This window comes from Etheostoma cragini, chromosome 18 (assembly GCF_013103735.1).
Source record: "Etheostoma cragini isolate CJK2018 chromosome 18, CSU_Ecrag_1.0, whole genome shotgun sequence".
NCBI lineage: Eukaryota > Metazoa > Chordata > Actinopteri > Perciformes > Percidae > Etheostoma > Etheostoma cragini.
In genome coordinates, this window is record NC_048424.1 from 15,114,147 (window position 1) to 15,136,080 (window position 21,934).

Here is a 21,934-nt window from a genome sequence, read left to right on the forward strand (position 1 = left end):
TCTGGAAAGAACAGGTAACGTCTGCACATAAGGCCCACTGGGACTTAAACTTTTAATGTTGTAGTATTTATTTCCCCATTTGGTCTGATACTGTATTTTAAATCTTTATATTGATGTTGTCGTCTTTGTTGTCATGTACTGTTTTGTCAATTTCTTTGCTAATGCAGCAAAATGAATTGCCCCTCGGGGACAAATAAAGGTCTTGAACTTGAACAGGCTTAAATAAACTGACAACATAAGTCATACGACAATTTACAGTTTTCAAAGATGCACACACACAATCTCAAATAAATTTCTTTCGTACAGGTAGTCTCTTATTCCTTTCTCTCCTTTTCTTCTCCGTGTGGGGCGCACGCCCGCTCGCTGCGTGTCCTCGCTGTTCTCCGACATGACGACCTCTTGTACAAAACTAAAGTAACAAGCCAATATTGTAAAATGTTGTAGAAAGTGCCAATATTTGTGTTAAAATGTAAGGAGTGAAAGTATAAAGTCGTCACAAAAAATAGTAAAGTAAAACTATCAAATAAATCTATTTGAGTACAGTAAGAAAGTACTAGTACTTCGTTACTTCCCATCTCTGCTTTTCAATGCTGTGACCACCGACTAAAACTCCATTGACCTTTTGTCGTATTGGGTGACAACAGATGTTGTCGACTTGAGACGGATCAAGCAGTTCGTTTACATCCAGTCCAGAGAAGACAGAGGTTAGCATCCCCCCCACCTTCACTACTACTTAATGGTCCCATGACATGGTGCTCTTTGGATGCTTTTATATAGACCTTAGTGGTCCCTTATTACTGTATCTGAAGTCTCTTTTATATAGACCTTAGTGGTCCCCTAATGCTGTATCTGAAGTCTCTTTTATATAGACCTTAGTGGTCCCCTAATGCTGTATCTGAAGTCTCTTTTATATAGACCTTAGTGGTCTCCTAATACTGTATCTGAAGTCTCTTTTATATAGACCTTATTGGTCCCCTAATACTGTATCTGAAGTCTCTTTTATATAGACCTTAGTGGTCCCCTAATACTGTATCTGAAGTCTCTTTTATATAGACCATAGTGGTCCCCTAATACTGTATCTGAAGTCTCTTTCCCAAAATTCAGCCTTGGTGCAGAATTACAGCCTTTAGAACCACTCCAACAATGAGTTGAGTTTGGAGCTTTTGAGGAGGAGGAGAGAGGATGGGGTGGGCAAGGTGGAGGCTGGGGGTGTGGTCTTGACCAACTGCCACTTTGCTTGTTTGAAATCCATGGTGTCTCTCTCTCTCTCATGGGCGGGCCAAATTGTCTGGGAGGGCCAAGCAGAGAAATGGAAAGTAATCTTGCCCCATATGAAGTGATAAGGAGCAAGATTCCAGATCGGTCCATCTGAGCTTTCATTTTCTCAAAGGCAGAGCAAGATACCCAGGGCTCGGTTCATACCTGTCACTATTTCTAGTCACTGTGGGACCATGTGTATGCTGGGGGAACTCATTTTAATGTTAGAAAACCTCATAAAGTGAAATTTTCATGCCCTGGGACCTTTAACCTTGGTACCACACCAGACTGATGTGAGACCGTGAGACGTGGCTGAAGTCTCCAAAAAGCTAGTAAGTAAAATTACCTGTACAAAACATGTACAAAAAAACATGCAACAGTCCTAATAGAAGTAGTAGAAGTAGTAGTTTTCTTAATCTGCCTTTTTAAGAGGACTGTTGTTACTGAGTTATTGATTGGCCCCAGTGGTGGAATGTAACTAAGTACATTTAAATAAGTACTGTACATAAGTCCAAATTTGAGGTACTTGTACTTTACTTGAGTCTTTTCTTTTCACGCCACTTTCTACTTTTTACATTTATTCCACAAGGAAATATTGTAAGTTTTTACTCCGTTACATTCATCTGACAGCTTTAGTTACTAATTACTTTACAAATTAATATTTCTGCACACAAAAAACATGCAATCCTTTATTATAAATTAAACTACCCGACAATAAACAGGCCTACAAGTCCAGCTGAAATGATTAGACCGTTAAACACTTAGATGACAGCCAGAACTGTTTTGACTGTTTCCGGTTTCTACATTGAACAAAACTATAAACGCAACACTTTTATTTTCGCCCCCATTTTTCATGAGCTGAACTCAAAGATCTAAGACTTTTCCTATGTACACAAAAGTCTCATTTCCTGTAACCGATTTGAGTGTTCTCACATTCAATGCCCCCCCCCCCCCCCAAATACAGTCAAACTGCACCTTTTAGAGTGGCCGTTTATTGTGGCCAGCCTAAGGTACACCTGTACAATAATCAGAAACAGGCCTTGTGTACAAAGAGAAAGATCTTTGACTTCAGCTCATGAAAAATAGGGGCAAAAATAAAACTGTTACATTTAAAATTTAGGCTACTTTGACCCATAATACTTTACATAAATGTTCTTAATTTTTTACATATCTTCTTACATTCCCCTTTAAAGGCTATTTGCATATAAGCGGATACCCACGTAATTCATGATAACGTCCACAACAAACTCATGTTTCAGTGTAGTGTAAAAAGCGGGGCGGCTTCAGGTTTATGGGCGCGCTGTGCTGTTGCCATGCTAAGGCAGATGTGTCGTGTTTGACCTCCGTGTATTTCTGCCGAAGTTTCAGTTTTCCCTCTCCAACGTCTAGCAGCCACGGCCCTAAACATTCCAACTTTGTCTCATTCAGAGACCAGAGACCCAAACGGGGCTCTGAGTCAGTCAGGAAGTCTGAGGTCCACCGTGTCAGAAGAGCAATCACATGAGGCACAGCAGGCAATGGTGCAGGTAGATTATTTTCTGAAATTTAGTGACTTTGTTCTTGTAATAGCCTATTATAACTCTATTTTTTAACCATTTGCACAAACACATCTGAAATATTACAGTCCAGGGGTTTATATGCACATTCCGGACAAAAGATACAAAAGAGGGAAGAGTAAATGAGGCTTAAGCTACATGTGTGCTGACTCAGATATTAATAGAAAAGTTGATCTAATGGAGAGTAATAAATTGAAGGCAATACAGAATGCCTGAGAGCATTACTGCAATATATTCCGTTATGTTTTTATATTTGGATTGTAATCTGTTTGCCTTTACCTAAAGATGTTTCCAGCATATTGATTCAGAAAAAGGGAGACGTAGGGGCTAAAAATTCCCCAGCATGCAGGAAGTGTTTAATGTTCAACTTTCAGCCCTTGGCCCTTGTGTTGCCAGGTCAGTTATGATTAAGCCAAATGTTGGTGCCATCTAACTTGCCAATTACACATGTTAAGCATGTTTATGTTGACTTATGGATACTCTACTGATGTTCACTGATTTTAAAAGTAGCCTCAATGTGGCGTTCGTGAAGTTGGAAATGATTTACGGTTGCAAAGAATTGTTTCTGAATGCACTTCTAAAGAAGTCCTTTTTTTATTTGTTTTAATTAGTTTTTTATTGAAACTCATCATGGCCTGGAACACACAAAAGATAACCCCTGTTAAACACTTAGCTGATTGAAAGAACTGTTTGGATCTTTGCCAAGTTCTACAATGTTAGGATTTGTCTGCATTGAGTACTTTTACTCTTAATACTACACTAAGTACATTTTCCTGATGAGACTTGCATACTTTTACATTTTCATTGCAAAACGTTTAATTTTTAACAGAGTATATTTTACAGTGTGGTATTAGTATTTTTTTACTTACCCAAGTAAAGGATCAGAATACCTCTTCCACCACTGAATGGCACTAGCCTGCTGAAGAGTCACCCTTGGGTGACATCAAGTGGTGAACAGTCCCAGCAACACATCCGCGTGCTCCTGCAACATCTAGATGCAACAACTACTGCACACATGAAAGTGATTGAGCTTAAAGAGATTCTTTTTATTATAATAGAGAATATAAAATAAATATACAAGACTTTTTTTCTCAACAGTCATTTTTACAGTGAAGGTTTTGCTAAAAGCAGCTAAATAAATGTTTCTTTTTTTGATTTTCCTGCGCTGAGCTATTGCTGCCTTATCTATAAATGCTATGAAAAGACAATACATTTAGGCCATATGTATACTTCAAACCTGTGCACACACACACACACACATATAATACAGAGCATATTTGTAGAAGAGTGGACAGACGCACCAAACCTGCAAAGCATTCTGCAGATGCAGCTCACTGAGAGCTTCAGGGACTGTAGGGCATATGGATACGTTAGAAAAGGTTTCCCTGCTGCTAAGCTGCAGTAGAGGATAACTGGGAGGACATTTTGTGAGACAAGCTCAAAAAGGCGTTTTACATGTATGGCATGGCGGGCATTGAATGCATCGCAGAAATTCAGATTTGCAGATGGTGTGTCTGTCTGTCTGTCTGTCTGCCTGTCTATCTGCCTGCCTGTCTGTATAAACTATGGACACAGGGCAACAAATACGCTCACATTCAGGCACATGCAATACTATCCAAGAGGAGGAAATGTGAGGAGAGCGGACCAGAGCTGCACTACATTTCATATAGGCGTGAACAAACGCGTGTTTGTACATATCTACACACACACACACAACTTTCATAGCACTGCCAGCATTTTAGTGTCTAAAGCAAGACATCAAAAAACATAAAATACTTTTGTTTTTTTATCACTAAATATTTGAGCAACAACAGTGCATTTAAAGACAATTGTTGTATCAATGTCCCAATTAGAAATTCTTAAAATGTGTTTTTTTACGTGCAGCATTAAAAGACATACTTAAAACTGAGCTTCAGTACTGTGTGAGGAGAAGACAACATCTACGAGAACAAGAGCTGATCCTCCGTCGGGATTGTTTGCAGTCTTTAGAGGTGTGACACAATGCGGTGAAATCAAATAGTTAGCTGCTATAGCTTCCACATGGTGTGAATAACAATATGATACATAGTAATGAGGGGGAGGGGAGAGGAAATCGACATAAAGAGCAAAGACAGAGGAGGCATAAAAATGCAACACAACACAAAATTAAAAAAAAACATCCTGAACAAATTCCCATGACAGCTTTAGAAGATGGACCAAAACAAAAAAGGCACCATCCACAGAAATGAAAACGTGGAGCATTATCATTGCTGTAACAAAACAGTGACACGTGGGCACCACTTTCATTCTCCTGCCCACTGGGGCCGCATTGAAACATTCAGTAACTAGACATGATCTCAGGTGAGCATATAGAGAAGAAATAACAAGAAATGTGGTCTAGTGATGCCTGCTTTGTCTGTCAGAGGTCCCTTTCTATAGCTGTTGTAGTTAAGGCAGAGGAAAGTTCTAAACGTGTATTATTCATAGATGTATGGAAATAATAAATATGATTGTACACTATCATATATATATATATATGCATTTCTTTACAATAGTTCATTTAGAGCAGTACATTTTCAAATGCTATGGTAAAAAGGAAACAAGGAATGCAAACACAAAATATATACAATGCAAATCCTAAGCAACTGACGTGATAGCTTAAGTCTAGTCTACTTTTTTTAATCTATTTTTTGCATAGGAGTTGTTTGACAGTAGACCGGAGCCTCACGCTCAATAATACAATAATAAAACTTCCAACAAAGTGTCTTTAACGCCTTCTCACGACTACTTCACACTGAGAGGAGGAGAAAACCTTTGAATAGCTGCTGGTTTTTGACCCCCCCCCCCCCCCAATTACGCAGAAGTGATCCTGCCTGCCGCACTGTCACTACACCAGAGTGGACAAAATATACTAAAGCAACTCACTGCCAAGAGCTCGTCGTCATTTTCATTACCTGAAGTTTGTGTTTAAAGCTGCCCTTTTCAATACTGTTTTTTTCATTCACAATTGATCGAATAATTATGTGTAATGTTGAAGGAACTCACAGAGGAGGATCACCCTCAGATCTACTGAGCATTTTAGCCTCTTTTAGCTCATCGTTTGGGTTTTTCTTACACTCTAATTTCTAACATCCAGTCGCGGGAAGCTGTTTTTACTTCACCCTCTGAGGTCTGAGGGCATTTTCTTGATTTTTACATATCTTCTAGTCTCGCTTTGCCAGACCTTCCTTCACAGCACTGTGGGGGAAGTTCTGGCTAGACCACTTAGCATTCTGGGATGGGAGAGAAACACGCTCTGGTTTAATTGCACGGTACCACTGCAAAACAGCCTTGGGAAGGAACTTGTTTTGGTGGAACATGTGTACGTTCAAAAGTAGATTTAGTGATGCAACAGAAGACTCAGATTGGTCAGATGGTCTAGCTAGCGGTCTGGATACCCTGCAGAGATCTAAGAAGCAGGTAGCCATAGTCCTCTGAAATCCACTGGAGGTCAGCACGTCAACAAAAAGAAAGAGGAAGGGGACCGACATCCGGCGGAATTTTAGGCGGCAATAGAGCAATCCCGGAAGTGGAACGTCGTGGATATAGACTACCCTCAGATCTACTGAGCGTTTTAGCCTTAGTCTCTTTTTTTCCATATCTTCTTAAATTCACCTTTAAAGACTAGTTGCATATAAGCTGATACCCATGTGTTTCATATCAAAATGTCCACAACAAACTCAGCTCTGTATAGCGGGGCCCAGATTTGTCCTAGAGCAATGTGTAAAAAGATCATTTGGCCCTAAAGCTTAAAAGTTAAAAATTCTTTAAATCTTTTGTGAACACAAACCCACACTTGTGTGTATGAAATTGTTTTGGTGCTTGAAAGGAGTTTACCAAAGACTAACTGTACGTACACACCGTCGCCAACTTGAGCTTCTAAAGTTACCGGAAGTCATTCATTTTCAATAGACACCGGCTTCTCTCAGCTGCAAGGAGCTGCAAATCTGTCGGTGACGCATTTTGGGGGTTTTGAGCAACCAGAGCTTCAATCGGAAAGTTGAAAGTAGCTCAACTTTATGGTGGTGAGCTCTGACGCGTTCAGCGCTAGCAACAAATCAGAATATAGGCATCCTTCCTGCTGGCTGATTCCGACCAAAATGGAAAATGGAGGGAAAATTTGCCGTCGCTGGGTTACCTTTCATTTATGATAAAACACTGTTTGAGTATAGGGACCAGTTAGCTTTAGCTGCAGGTCACATCGTCTTGAAACAGTCTGCTCACAGTGAAGTCCTGCACGGATCAACAGAGGTTAGAGTCTGCCGGCTGCTCGCTCTGCCTGCTTTCTGCTGCGGTTCAACTGCTAACCGAATCAGCTGTGACCAACAAGCGATATAAATTCTATCATTATGTACGTCATTTATAAAGGTTTCTAGTGTCAGTGTCCATGAAGTGGCTGCTTGTGCTTCTCCCATGATCAAACAGACAATGCTGACGCATCAGAGCAGCCAAAGCGTCAAAAAGCTTCCCTTTACTTTTTAAAGGGCCCTTCACTGGGAGGTCAGAGCTTCTTTGCAGCTCAAGTCGGCGGCGTTGTGTACAAACAGTTAAGTTCACAAAATGGACTTCGGACAGTCCCCCGATCATACACAACGGCAGTTGGCAAGTCACAAGCTATCTTTCCTGTCTCGTAATTCACCGATTGTCATAGTTATAATAAAAGTTGTAATAAAATTTAAAAAACGCAATAAGAAGGAGAAGCGGAGATTCCTCCAATATTCATTTTCAGATATTAGATATTCAGGAGAGCAGAGCTAAAAGGAGTGAATACAGGACCTGACTCCGTGTCTGACTAGTTGTTACTATTTGCTAAGACAACTTCATAGAAAGATGAAGTGAAAAAAGAACTTCTGGGTTCTGTTCCATAAGTAAGAAAACGTCATTTCAAAATCCGACGGATTTTAGCAAGAATGTAAATTAGTAGAAATCCAGCCTAGCAAACTACATACGTGTCTGTTGTTTTCACTCTACAGATCTGTTGCTGATGATAGAAATGAAGTTACATTTTCAACTGCAGTTTTTAGAATGCTATGAATATAATGTTTGTTTAACTTTAAATTGAAGCTTGTGTTGTGACGCTGATCTTTCTAATGAGCAGTTAACAGCAGAAACAGTGCTGATCCATTTTTGGGACACGCGGTGTTGCGGCGTCATACATCCATGGTTGATACTCCACGCCCCTGACTTGCAGCTGATTGGACAAACATGTCACTTGGGTCTGGCTGGTTTGAGAATTTTAAACCACTGTCGTGGCTGCTCGGATGGAATACGATGTCAAATTTTACAGAAATAGTTCCCTGAAAACATTTTAGGCGAGAAATCGGCCGTGCATCTGTCTTCATTTCAGATCCACAAAGGGCAGTTTGACAGATTTCCGTCCACTTCTACTGGACAGTCGCATCGCGTTTGACGGATTCATTTGCATAAAGATGGGCATGGGAATGCTTTCCGTGCACATTGTTACGTGTGCAAGTCGCTTGACATTTGACGTCACCCATAGACAAATGGATCACCACCGTAAGAGACTGCATTGAGTTACAGACGGCCAGCCCAGTGATGATGCCAGCTCTCTATAAGGCGATTATTCAATTTAAAAAAAATAAGTTGTTTGCAACTTTTTCTGCTGAAATCCAAAAAACAACTAATGCAGCTTTAAAAATGTGTCGCGATCCAGTCTGTCAGAGTGACATGATAAAAAACAACTATCAATTATCTTTTTCAAAGTGCAATACATTTTTTTTCAGTAACACTTTTTGAAGTTATCTACATGAGAGTGACATGACACTGTCATGAACATGTGACGCTGTCATGACACGCTAACCCTAACTTGTCATGACAAAACCAAATGACACTTACTAAAAGAAGCGTTGTCATTGACGTTTATGATTTGTTTATAATGTTTGACATAATCGTGACAGTGTCATGTCACTCTTATGTAGATACCGTCATGTAAAGTCTAACCTGTCACACTGAGGGGATGCAAGACCGACATCTGAGGCAACAGACACATCAGAAGAATCCTTATAATAAGATCAGTTTATGCCTGGCATGTTCTGGGGGAAATGGCAGAGTGTCCGTTTTCTTTTCCGCCACAAGGTGTCAGTGCTTTCTTTTCCCACTGCATGGGGAAATGCATCTGCTTCACCACCCCCCATAAAAAATGTCTGTATCTGAGCAGTGGGGTCATTGGGTGCGTTCTTTAATACAACCTGCAGGATGGCCGGTCATGTGACCGAGCAGGGCCAATGAGGATGGAGCAGGAAAAAAAGAACAGGAGAAAGCAAGCCTAGCTGTGAGATTTGCCCTTGAAGAGTGTCATCTGTGTTATTTCCAAGATTACACTACATTGTATCCTTTAGTGAAGAAGGAATAAAAGAACACACACATACTCTTTACAAGTAAAAGTCTTACATTAAACCCTACTGAAGTATTTTCAGTCAAATTTACTCAAGCACTGAGAGTTAAAGTAACTATCTCGGGGCGGCCTCTAGCTCACGCAGTAAGAGCGTGCGCCCCATGTTGGCTGAGTCCTGCAGCGGCCCCGGTCTGTGTCATCCCCATCTCTCTCTCCCCCTTTCATGTCTATCCACTGTCTCTGTAATAAAGGGAAAAGCCCCATAAAATAATCCTTAAAAAACTAAAATTAGTTACCATGTCATATACTGCTGGCAGTTTAATTGTAAAAATACAACTCTGGCTATAACTATCTCCTAAGGCTCGTGCAGTGAGAGTATTTCAAAAGAACCTGTCTAACAAACTGACTGTTTCTCAAATAAGAAGAGTCACTGCGCTACAAAATATGACACATGAAACTTGATTTTAGAAAACAGGCTAGAATATTCTTAAAACAAATGGGGGCTCAATGATAGCATAACATAACTTGATAAGGGACACTGCATCATAATTTTTATATTTTATATTTTCATTTGTAAAGTAATCTAATCTCTTAGATGGAAGTACCGGTAGTAAAGCACCAGCAGCTCAGATTTGAAATGGCCAGCAGCCGGTTAGCTTGGTTTTGCACAAACATCCTGGCTCCTTCTCTCAACATCTGGACTTAAGTACAGAACTTGAGTAAATGTACGTAGTTACCTTCCATCAATGTTATATACCGTACACAAAAATAATAATGACAAAAAAGGAAAAGAATAGTCTGAGGATTTCCATCAATACTTCATTACTGTTGCTCCTGCCTCCTTGTCTAGTATCACAGAACGCACCTGATGTGCCCCAGATGTGTGCTCACTGCTCAGAAGGACAACAACAACACTCACCCACATTTGCTCCAGCTGTTTGCAGATCAGTTCTCAGTCAGTGCAGTTCTAGTACGTAAAAGGATAAACACCATGCATAAAGAGAGGCACAATTGCACACACTCACACTGGGCAACAATGATAATGTTCAAATCTGACACATGCACACTCGCACACACGCACGCACGCTCACTCTGTCTCTCACAGGGCAACAATGGTAATGTTAAAATCTTTAAAAAAAATGTATTCACGCAAACACACAGACACAAACCCTTGCTCACTCTTGTGCACGCGCGCAAGAACACACACACACAGACACAAACACACACACACGTAACAATGATAACGTTAAAGCCTTAAAAAAACAAAACTGACACACACACCCATGCATGCACGCACGCATGCACGTATGTATGTATGCACACATGCGCCCCCACCCACCCACACACACACAATGATAACGTTAAAACCTTAAAAAAGAAAAAGGCAGTAAGTCTCAAGAAGCATATGGGTTGGGGGGCCTACTATTAGCTGCCCTGTAGGTTTCTGAACACATATTGTGTTCAGAAACCTTAAAAGTCTTAAGGGGCCACGATCAGATGGTTGTCAGGGCAAAGTGTCCACCGGCAGCTCCTGATAGACAAGGAACCAGCCTGGAGCTGCCACACAGGAGGTCCGACCTCCTAAAAAGGCTGTCGTCGTCAGAGGAAACCAAGCTCGGCCAGTCACATGCTTCTTATCTAGGTAGTAGAAACGTGTGTGTGGGACAGGGTTTGCTCAAACGTTTCTTTTCGTTATCCAAAGTCATAATACACTAGAGACAAAAGGAAAGAGCTTTTTCCTCCTGTGTTTCCTTTCATTGCCATCACTTCCATATGTAACAATATTTACAATGACATCAACTATCAAGGTAAACTTGAAAACTCTAGCAAATAAGTGAGAAAAAAAAGAAATCAAATAGAAAAAGGTGCTATATAATGTACATATATATGAACACAGCTGCAGTTGCTCCGGGTGAGAAACATGCTCTTAAACGTCATAGGTCCCGATGCCTTCACGTTTGTTTGTTTGTTCCTGTATGCACCATTCCCCACGCCAAATTCCAACATGGCGTCATGACTTTGCGTAACTATACCGGTGTCTGTACGCATTTTGAGTGTTCCGTGTGTATGTCTATGCTGTATACAGCGGGCATACACATACACGCCACTTGCTTGTTATCGCGAGAAGAAAGCAACGGTTGAGTTTAGGAAACGTGACACGTGGGACACAATACACGGTCTCCTGGGTGAAAGTCCTGTGTTTGACTCATCCACCCCCCCGACCAGCCTCCTACGTCAATTCTTGTCCGTTCATACCACTCGCTACGGGGTAATTTCACACGCCTTGCAAGGTAATGCAAGTCAATGGAGTCCAAACAGCGTTGATAAAAAGTGAGTATGCGTCTTAATAACACGCCAGTAATGGCATTGAAATGGCGTTTTATATATTACATACGCCATTTTATGAGATCAGTCCGGCATATTCCTACATGAGTGTAACTAAGGGTGCGTCTGAAATCACATATTTTGCAATACGTACTCATTATGTATACTATCGTTCAGTGTACTTTTGTGTAAATACACAGTAATGTGTATCTTTTTGGGCGCACTGACTTGTAATTTTCAATGTCACTTCCTGGGAGCCTCCTTGACGTAACCATAGGTAACCCCTGCTGACATTAGCTCAAGCGGCATCGCCAATGACGCTTAAATGACTGAAAGAGGAGAATAACTAGACCAACCGTCGTTAAAATATGTTGAAATGTAAATTGGAGCGCTATTGACTTCATAGAGCTCCTTGGTTTCTGTCCGTTTGTCATGAATGTTGTTGTTACTATTGCATTGCATTGTGGGATATTTATGCCGGCTTCGTGTCCAATATTGCATACTGTAATGTTTTACCGGAAATAGTATGCCGTTTTTGTACTATTGGTTTCATACTGAGGTTTCAGGCATATAAAAAAACTCATATACTGTTTTAGCTATTGAATAGCAGGTTATTATGAAATTTCAGACGCAGCCTTATTGTAGCAATAAATCCTTTTCTGATTCTGCTTGTATCTTATATTATGTTCACCAGCCCAAGAAGGCACTCTTCTTACGCTGTTTTGGTTCTGTTTGTTTGCCTTCATGTTACAGTGCCCCTAATGGCTGTCAGGAAAGAGGAATGCGTTGGAATGACGTAATGCACGGAGAAAGGTCCAACCAGGATGTGGGAGCGATGCGGAGGTCGGAGGAGGAGCCGTCTGCCGTCCTCTGCTGGTTCAGCCTCAGTAACGGTGGGTCTGGTGGGAGTACTGGGAGCTCTGCTGGGATGACGATGAATATCCCATGGTGCTCTGGGGCTGAGTGGAACCTTGGATGGTGCTTTGGTAACCAAGGCGGGAGCCAGAGTGCTGACGGAAAGTCATACGGAGGGGAAGAGTGGAAAGAGAAACACAGCAGTGAGCACCTAGATGCAACTGAGATCTTTCATTTTGTGAATTTTTTAACAAAATACAAAACATACAACTTCCAACGCTCATAGGTTGCTTATGGTGTATTCTACTGTTTCTCTTCTTTATTTTGGTATACCAAATGTCATGACCAACGTAAAAAAGTAAAAGAAGTCATGTTTGAAGACAAACTGTGATAGACACACACACACACATATATATATATATATATATATATATATATATATATATATATATATATATATATATATATATATATATATATATATATATATATATATATATATATATATATATATATATATATATAGAGACAGAGAGAGAGAGTGGTGTCTGAGGCTGCATGTGAGACAGCTGGTGGCTGTCAGGCCTCAGCATATGTATAAATAAACCAATGGAGTAGGCTGACATGCCAGGAGGGGGGCTAGCTGTCTGGCTGTGCCATCACTGTCTGTGTAGTCTTAAAGAAAGTTATTTACACATATTTACAGTTATGATTAGGCCAAATGTTGGTGCCATTTAACTAACATCAACGAACTGGGCAGCTAAAACGAACAATTATGGCTATTAACGAGTTGGCCAAGTCAATCGCCGATTTGCATTACATTCAGTTTATTTAAATGGGCCAGCCAGGTAAACAGCCACGTCTTCCAAACTCCCCGGCCCAGCCTCTCACCTTCGTTCCTTGGTTTTTACAGACTCAGTCATAAACAATGTTGAGGTGTAAAACTGATTAACACCAATCAAGAACAATTGAAGGCCTGATTATAACCTTAGTTTCGCCCATGACAATGAATTTTCAAGATTCATGGGAATCATGCATGGACATCATCATCACACTTTTATTGTCAGTTAATACTTCTGAGACAAATGTTTTCTTGTAATATATATACTGTATATCTGTGATATGTTTCTACTCACACAGAGAGGTCACCTCTATCACTCTGCAGTACACTCATTGACACGTCTCTGCTCTTATTTCACCCGGCTCCCTCCATCACTCAGATACCTCCCTCTCTTTGGCCCCGTGATAAGAGCCACTGATACAATGGGCGCCAGAGTGGGAAAGGACAATGTGGGACACACAGCTCCTATCTGTTAGCCGACAGGCTGCCAAACACATACTGTAGATTACACTGCTGACATGCTGTGCAAAGAAATGTTCCCCATCTGTAACGTTAGCAGGCTGTAACACAGCCACAGGACAGTAAAGACAAAATGAATATCTATAAGCTCACAAAGTTGCATGTATCAATTGTCATCATCCGTCAATTATTTTCAGAATAATCAAATATTCTTTAATACGTAATATTAACTAAAACAGCCCGTCGCTGTCATTTTTGTCAAACTTTTTTGTTGGTCTGGACTATTCTTAGCGGCGGATAAATCTACGATACATTTGGTATTCTAGTGAGTATTTTAACACTCGCCAAGCGCAAAAATTCGGATACATTTTCCGTTGGCGAGGGCTTTTGTCGCATGTCGGGTAGATGTTTTTACCAAAATGGGAAGGGGGGGGCACACATAAACATCATCAAACACACGCACACACGGAAACGCCAGCCTACGCGATGAAAACAGGGATAAACCAGCAAGACTTGCAACCCCAACAAGAACATTCTGTAATGTATGTTACAAACGAACATGCAGTTTAATATTTTGGTCGATAACAAACATGCTTGGCCAGTGGATTGTTTTTTTTCATCTACCAGTCAACTTGGCCGGGAGTCAAAAATGTTATTTATTAGCAGGACGCTGTATGTGGGATTGAGTCTAAATAAACTAGCGTGTATTCATGATGATGATGTCAGCCAGTGCAATTGCGTGGCTCACTGATGTGTTTTTATGACATCAGGCTGTGTACACACACACTTTGTTGTTTGAGTCTTTTAATTGGAGTTGTTGCCAATTAGAAAAATTAAGAAAATCAGCAGCCGACTAACAATTTAAATCCCACTGACCTGGTACTCTGACTGTAGAAGACTAGTGCCTGAGGAGGCCCCAGCGGGCCCAATGCGAGGTTTCTTGTTGGGGGGGCCCTGGTCCTGGCCGTGTTGCAACCCCACGCCGGCGGTGCCCCCCGTGGCTCCGCCAGTGCCGTTGGTTTGGGCCAAGTTCTGCTGGGACGGAGCCTGCGGAGCTGCTGTCTGCTGCTGGTTCTGGGCCTGAGTCTGACCTGTGGTCTGCTGGTGCTGCTGGGTCTGGTTCTGCACACGGGCAAACAGGGCAAAGGCAATTAAGGGCAACTATTATGTAGCATTTTCAGAATAATAGTTGTATTTTGTGTTTGTACAAGAACATGTTTACCTGCTTTTATGTTTAAAAAGAAGCTCATTATTTTTCCTCATACTGCCCATGGTTCCTCATACTGGCCCCCACCCCCCCCCCCAGTCCAAAGCCCCTGATCAGAGCTGTCACAATCCTAAATGTTGCTGTACAATTACTTGTCTCAGAAATAATTGCGATTAACATTATAATTGTCTCTTTAAGTCACATTTATAAATATTTCTTGATGCATTACTTTTGAAACCAAATGAAAGTTTTGAATAAATCCAAGGATACATATTTTTGCATATATATATCACTGTCTTGTGACCCAGATAATACACAAAAAAGATAAAAGCCTAAGTGAACAAGGCCTCTTTGTGATCATAAAACATTTTTTCTAATTCTATCTCCCATTGTCATTTTTGTTGCTATGATTATGTTTAGAGTCAAGTGCCATCAACTAACAATTGAGATAATAACAAAAATACACAGTCTGACCAATAATCACTTATATGATTACAATTTGGCATATCTAAACAAAACCAACAATTATCAGTCATACACCTTAAGACCTTGACTAAGTTAGCAACTAAATGCGGTTAATAAAGAAAGTGTGATTATGTAAAAAAAAGAAAAAAGAAAAAAGGGACAATTAGACAGTTATGTAATAATTCTTACAGGCCTACCTGTCATGCCATCAGGGAATGAATGAATGGGTGAATGCCGACTCATATTATGCCCATTTTCCTTATAAAAAGGTTTATAATTGTATTTAGAGATTATAGGAGACTAGGTTTACATTACAGGTTCAATTCTCAAAAAACATATTTTTGGTGCAGCTCCTCTTTTCACCCTGTGTGTTGAGCTCTCAGTTTTAGCTACAGAGTGAGACATCTCACTCCTGTTCCATCTACTGTAGTCCAGCCTTTACTGAGCTGTTTGGAGCAGTATGTGAACAGCGTTGTCTGTTGGTGATGGTAAGGTTTGGAACTGTTAAAAGCATAACATGAGCACTTTAGCGCTCGACTAGAAAAGTGCTATAAAATGGGGTCCATTTACCACAGCGTTTAAAATACTCCTTTGCAGTTCTGTTTTGTGTTATTATGATAGTCAGATGGACAAACCCCATTCTTGTAAAGCATAACAAACTGCTGTACTGGCCAGGAAAAATACTGCAGAACGTGGCAAACATTACAGCTAAAGCCTTTGACAATTACCTGTGTTTTTCTTCCTCTGTCAGTAATCTCTCTGGACAGTAATACAAGCTCACTAGTTTCCACAAGATTCCATTCAAGCCACGTTCTTTTAATAAGATGGCAGTTCCTACCAAAACTAGTTTGACAATATTGTAGATCATTTATGCTGTGCAGGTACACTACAGGTCAAACGTTTGGGGTAATTTACGGATTTCCATCCCACTCCATTATAGACAGAATACCAGCTGATCTGAGTGGGGGGGCTGATCTTTAATGCAATTTCTACATTGCCCATTATCAGCAACCATTCATCCAATGTTCCAAAGGCTCATTCTGTCCATTAATCTGATAACATTTAGAAAAACTAATTGAGAAAACATTGAAGAACCCTTTTGCAATTATCTAAGCACATAATATAATCTGGGAACTGCGGCCCTGGTTAAAAAAAAACAATGCAACTGATCTGAGCTGGTGTTCTATCTACAATGGAGTGCAATGGAAATTTCTACGTGTCCCCAAACCTTTGGCCGGTATTGTATTTCACAGAACAGCCAACACCGAGCTGTGCTTTTCAACTTGTCAGAAATGTGTTGACATCTGAAAATGATGCTCATTAGGGCCCATTCACACCAGCAGGGCTGTGCGACAGTGTGTGAGGTTCACCGGAACTGCCCGTTTGTGTGACATCCTGTTGTGTTTCCTTTAACCACCCCAAATGTAGCACAAAAAGGCTTTATATTTCACAGTTACTGTTTCCGGTCAGATCGTTTATAGAGCTCAACATTTCCGACCGCACTTGACGGCAGCTTGATGTTACGGAGAAAGTAAAGGTATGAGCGAGACAGATCAACTGTGCTTAATTGTTTGGCAAAAATTGTATTTGCTGTTTTAATGCTTTCTTGTGGAAGTAATAGATGCAGTAATGTTTCCCCGTTTATTGTACGGGACACTTACAACGCCTCAAAACTAAATTGCGTTGCGTTTCTTCAAAAGTTGAGTTGATCTTAACTGCGTTTTGTTGCTTGTGCTCCAAGGCAAACCCCGCCACAGCCTAAAAAACGCTACCCCCATTCAGAATGATGACCTGCCGAAGCAGGCTGTGTGAATGCAGACTCATCCCTAATATGAGAAGAAAATATTCTCTGTGGCCACTTCAAACACAGGATGTGTCTCGAGTCTAAAGTAATGAAATGAAACTGGTGGATTGGCCAGTTGACTTATTTATTTTTTTACCTTTTCTGTTTTCTCCTCTGGCTCGTCTTCATTTAGAAACTCTCGTTTTGGGTAGGGGATCTGACACCCAGCAAACACACTAGAGGCAATCACAGAGAATCAGTGATGTAAATGTTTCTGCGTTCCACTCTGATTCCAACACACCAACCAAAACACAGGGCGGGGGGTATGGGAGATGGGAGGACAGGAATGTTTTTTTCCTATCAAAGGAACGCTCACTCTGTGGTTGGTAACGGCTCCTCCAGGAAGTACGGGTCCTGCAGCGCCTGCTCTGATGTAATTCTTTTGGTGGGGTCCATGGTGAGGAGTTTCTGGAGCTGAAGGCAGAGAAGAATCACAGTATTGGTTTTATAGTGGTGTCTGGAGAGCTCCACAACATACAGTCCCGAATTATAAGGACATGTTCTGCATTGTTTAGTTTAACCCTTGTGTTTTCTTTCAGTTGACCATGAACTTGTTGTCCTTCTGTGTAAAACAATTAAAATGAACTTTTTCTTAGATCTTCTTATTCTTGGATCTTTGGTCAACAAACCTTGTTTAATGAAATTGGGCCTATTTTTCTCTGAAAAAAAGCAGAAATTATGAATAAGTTTGCCTCATAGGTCAGATCAGAGGCTGTCGAGTGGCTCACGGATGAGTATCAAAATCAGAATACTGTTTTGAAACCATAAAAAAAAAAAAATCAAATGCCATAAAATTCATTAATTTTACCTGAAGATCGTTGTAGGGAACCATCAATGTATTTTGGGCCAATTTGGTTGAATGAAACCCATATTTCTAAAATAAACTTAAAACGGGTCAAATTTGACCAAGGACAACCCAAGCGTAATATGTTCCCATGGACATGTTGCATGGGTGTTTTTCAAAAATCTTTAGGTGACAAGAAGGTCGTGGATATTGTTCTGAGCTGGAATAAGCCATATTTGATAACTGTGTGTCAAATGACTTTGTCGAAAATTAGTCCAAGGTTTGTGGTATGGCGTTTGATGATATTGGAGGGGAAATTTTGAGTATTGGTTGTATGATGGAACCCACCTGTGTGTGGACTATTGGTTGTATTATTAAACCCACCTGTGTGTGGAGTATTGGTAGTATGATTGAACCAGCCTGTGTTTGGAGTATTGGTAGTATGATTGAACCAGCCATTGTGAGGCAATAAACTATCAAACTGAAATGTGTCCTAGTAGCTTTAATTACGACTGTTCACTTTGAGGATCCAGCACCCAGCCTTCTAAGCTTTCTAAGTATCTAAGTGAATTGAGTGTGTCCAGTCCTCCTTTTTTATATCACCATCTTTATACTAATGAATGTGTGAATTGATTGAGGCTCCTCTTTCTCTTAAGTAAAAATGTGTTGGACCAGTGACTCTAAATGACAGCAAGGAGTCATTATTAAAACAAGTATTTTCAGTAGCAAGAAATCGTGTTTGTTAAAGTCTGCTAAAGGTTAGTCTCGCTTTGCCAGTCCATCCACACGCTGTGGAGCGGAGGAGGGTCTGGCTAGTCCACACAGCATTCTGGGATGCTTTGGTTTACTGCCATTTCTTTAAACCAACCACAATTGTCTTTGGCGGCACTATGCTGTGCACGGAGCTGCAATAAAGGTAGTCTAGCTAGCTGTCTGGATTTACCCTGCGGAGATCTCAGGAGCAGTAAACCATAGTCCTCAGAAATCCACTGGAGGTTAGAACGCCAACACAAAGAAAGAGGAAGGTCACAGACATTGGCGAAAATGCATCCGCGCACTTTCCTGCGGCACCGGAGCAATCCCAAAAGTGGAACGTTGAGGATATAAACTAGCTAAAGGTTAACCAGTCCTTCATTTAGGCAATCTGTTGACAGGGTTTCAACATGTTAACTCTGTAACACATACCTATCACACACCTCAGGGCTGTTCTTTGCCCTAATGCACATCAACACACAGTATCCTAAGTTCTAAAGAACAAGATTTCCAAAATGTTTTCCCCACAGTAGCTCTTAAGCAAACCAAAAGAAGCAGAGCCATGAGATGTGTGCACATATGATGGTGTGTCTGTACCCACCAACAGAAACACTTTGCTGTCTGGTTTCACTTTATGCTTCTCCATGTATTTGATTAAGCTGCTGTTTGCATACCTGAGAAATTAAAAAAAACACAACAAAACATTAACAAAAAAAATCTCACCAATTTCATATTTGGCTAATTAGTTTCTGATAATCACTCACGTTGTCCTCCTGAAGTCTTTCTGCAGTGTCGGGTACTCTGGCATCTTCCTAATGTCTTCCCAGTCCTTATCTATGAAACACAAAGAAGATACTACAACTTATATATATATATATATACAGCGGTCCTGCAGAAAGGTTTTGATTTGTTTGATTTTTTTTGGGGGGGGGGGGGGGGGGGGGGGGGGGGGGGGGGTTGTAGTTTGTTTATGCTGCGGTGATGGGGGCCACAAGGGGCAGCTGAAAGAAAACCGCGGCGGAAAAGTTGATAAAGATTCAACTTTCGGAGAAACACAACCAGGTGTCACCCTGCCACCGGACTTGTTAGTCCGTTAAATTAAACGCCAGAACTCAACTGGCCAGGAGTTTGTGTCACAGCTTTTTCCTCCAGCACAAAGCGCAGTCACTCCTGTCTACTTCTGTCTCTGTTTCTCCGTGAATGAGCTGCTTTCAATAGGAGGAAAACATTATATGTGAAATAGAAAGTCTACCTGGGCTGGATCGTTTGATGATGCCTAAATAGCAATTGGAAGAACATGTATGCAACGTGTTTGTTAAAGCTTTGGATATGTGCTAATACTAAAGGACACACACCGAATTACCACGAGGCAGCTTAACCCTTGTGTTGTCTTCCCATCAACCATGAAAAAAACAGTTTTGGTCACTTTTTTTCAACAATGTTATTGCTTTTTCTGACATTTTGGTCACTTTTTTCAATGTTGTGGGTGCTATTATTAATATTGACCTATTCAGCGCTTATTTTGACGGCCCATTTTTTGACTTAAAAAAAAAAAAAAAAACGAGTCAAATTTGACCCGAGGACAACATGAAGGTTAAAGTAGGGATGTAATGTTACACTCAACACACAATGCGATACGATTCACGGTTTGAAGTTCAGTTTTTTTTTTTTTTTTTAACATGATCATTGGGCTTATGCAGGCTGTGTGTATTTGTGGTTGTGTGTATTGTGTGCAGACCTGCGGGAAAGCCCATCACGCTGAATATCCTGTCTAGCTGGTCATGATGGAAAGGGTTACTGGTTTTGATGTCTTCCTGGCGACAGTGGAAGATGGGCTCGGACGTCAGCAGCTCCGCAAAGATGCAGCCAATTGCCCAAATATCTGGTACATTTAAAGACACATACACACACACACACACACACACACACACACACACACACACACACAGTTAGTGCCACACAGTTAGTTTTGTCTTTTTGATAAGCTTTACGTCTTTTTAGTGGCATGCACTAGAGTTTGGAAACCAGTTTTGATCCGAATGTTTGATCTTATACAATAAATGAATGTTTCTACCCCTTACCTGCAAAACATGAAATCAGATTTAGCTATTTCTGCAAAAGTTAAAGTGAGAAAGAATTTCTGAGAAACAATTGGAGCAGCCTTTATATCTGACAGTCTTTAATTAATTCATTTAAAGATAACCACAAACACAGTGGAGGCCTGAGACTGACAGCGTTGTCTCATGTTCCACGAATGACATGTAGACACAGCAGCTTTGTGATGAAGACCATAGATCGTAGGGGACTCCTTTCCACAAAGGAATGTGTGTCCCTACACTAAGAGACCTTGGGAAACAAACTAAAAGACTGCAAGATTATTCTGCTGAAAGGACAGCTACTTTGTTTCAGTGGAGCAAACAATCAGTGGTCAAAGTCCTGAGTTAGTGCAGAGAGGTGTGTTCACACACACACACACACACACACACACACACACACACACCCGGGGTTTTCTTAGCACATGTGGCCCCAGACTCACCGATAGCTTTGGTGTAGTGCCGCGCCCCCAGCAGCAGCTCAGGGGCCCTGTACCAGAACGTCACCACCACAGGGTCAAGGTCTGCCAGCGGCTTGAGGGGGGAGTTGAAGAGTCTGGCGAAACCCATGTCAGCTACAGGAGGTTTGTTAGGAAGACACAGGAAGTGGTTGTCAGAGAGCACCTCAGGCCCCATCAGGGATACATCAGGGCAATATGTGTTTGGTCCCCGTCTGAACAGGGAACCAAAAGGTTGTTCTCTATCCAGCTTCTAATAATCACACTTCAGAGTTCTCTAAGAGTAAAAAGTTATTTGCTAAAAGTGAAAAATCACACATTTTTTATAAAGATTATTTTTTGGGGCTTTTCCCTTTATTAGTTAGTGACAGTGGATAGTCGAGCTCTTACTAGGTGAGCTAAAGGTGGCCCCAAAGAATCCCTTAATTATGGAGCAACCCACCCCCTACATCTGCCATGTTCTTTTTTTCTAGATATTTTTGTTGAAGTCTTTTTTTATATGTGTAATTACACAAACACGGCAAACAAAGGATTTGAAATATTTTTTATTAAAGCTTGCATCAAGAATCTGTATGTCTCCCAGGATCCCTATCCTTGGGTTGCAGGGAATCTTGACATTTGAAGTTGTGGAAGTTATATTAATGATGTATTTCCAGTAGGTTTCC

At 40.9% G+C, this 21,934-nt stretch overlaps 1 protein-coding gene across 4 annotated transcripts in view; it reads right to left on the reverse strand.

The window, feature by feature from the left end:
• Nucleotides 1–11,250: 11,250 nt before the first annotated feature.
• cdk19 (cyclin-dependent kinase 19) overlaps nucleotides 11,251–21,934 on the reverse strand; it is a 51,400-nt gene continuing 40,716 nt past the window's right edge. For 3 of the 4 annotated variants that reach the window (XM_034900993.1, XM_034900991.1, XM_034900990.1), the window contains 8 exons: nucleotides 21,255–21,386; nucleotides 20,457–20,600; nucleotides 19,483–19,552; nucleotides 19,320–19,392; nucleotides 17,498–17,595; nucleotides 17,279–17,357; nucleotides 14,543–14,788; nucleotides 11,251–12,521 (listed from right to left, as the gene is read on the reverse strand). In XM_034900993.1, the coding sequence (XP_034756884.1) occupies nucleotides 12,396–12,521; nucleotides 14,543–14,788; nucleotides 17,279–17,357; nucleotides 17,498–17,595; nucleotides 19,320–19,392; nucleotides 19,483–19,552; nucleotides 20,457–20,600; nucleotides 21,255–21,386 (968 nt within the window). In that variant the 3' untranslated portion in view covers nucleotides 11,251–12,395. The remainder of the gene's footprint in view (nucleotides 12,522–14,542; nucleotides 14,789–17,278; nucleotides 17,358–17,497; nucleotides 17,596–19,319; nucleotides 19,393–19,482; nucleotides 19,553–20,456; nucleotides 20,601–21,254; nucleotides 21,387–21,934) is intronic. The other variant, XM_034900992.1, reaches the window with a different exon arrangement.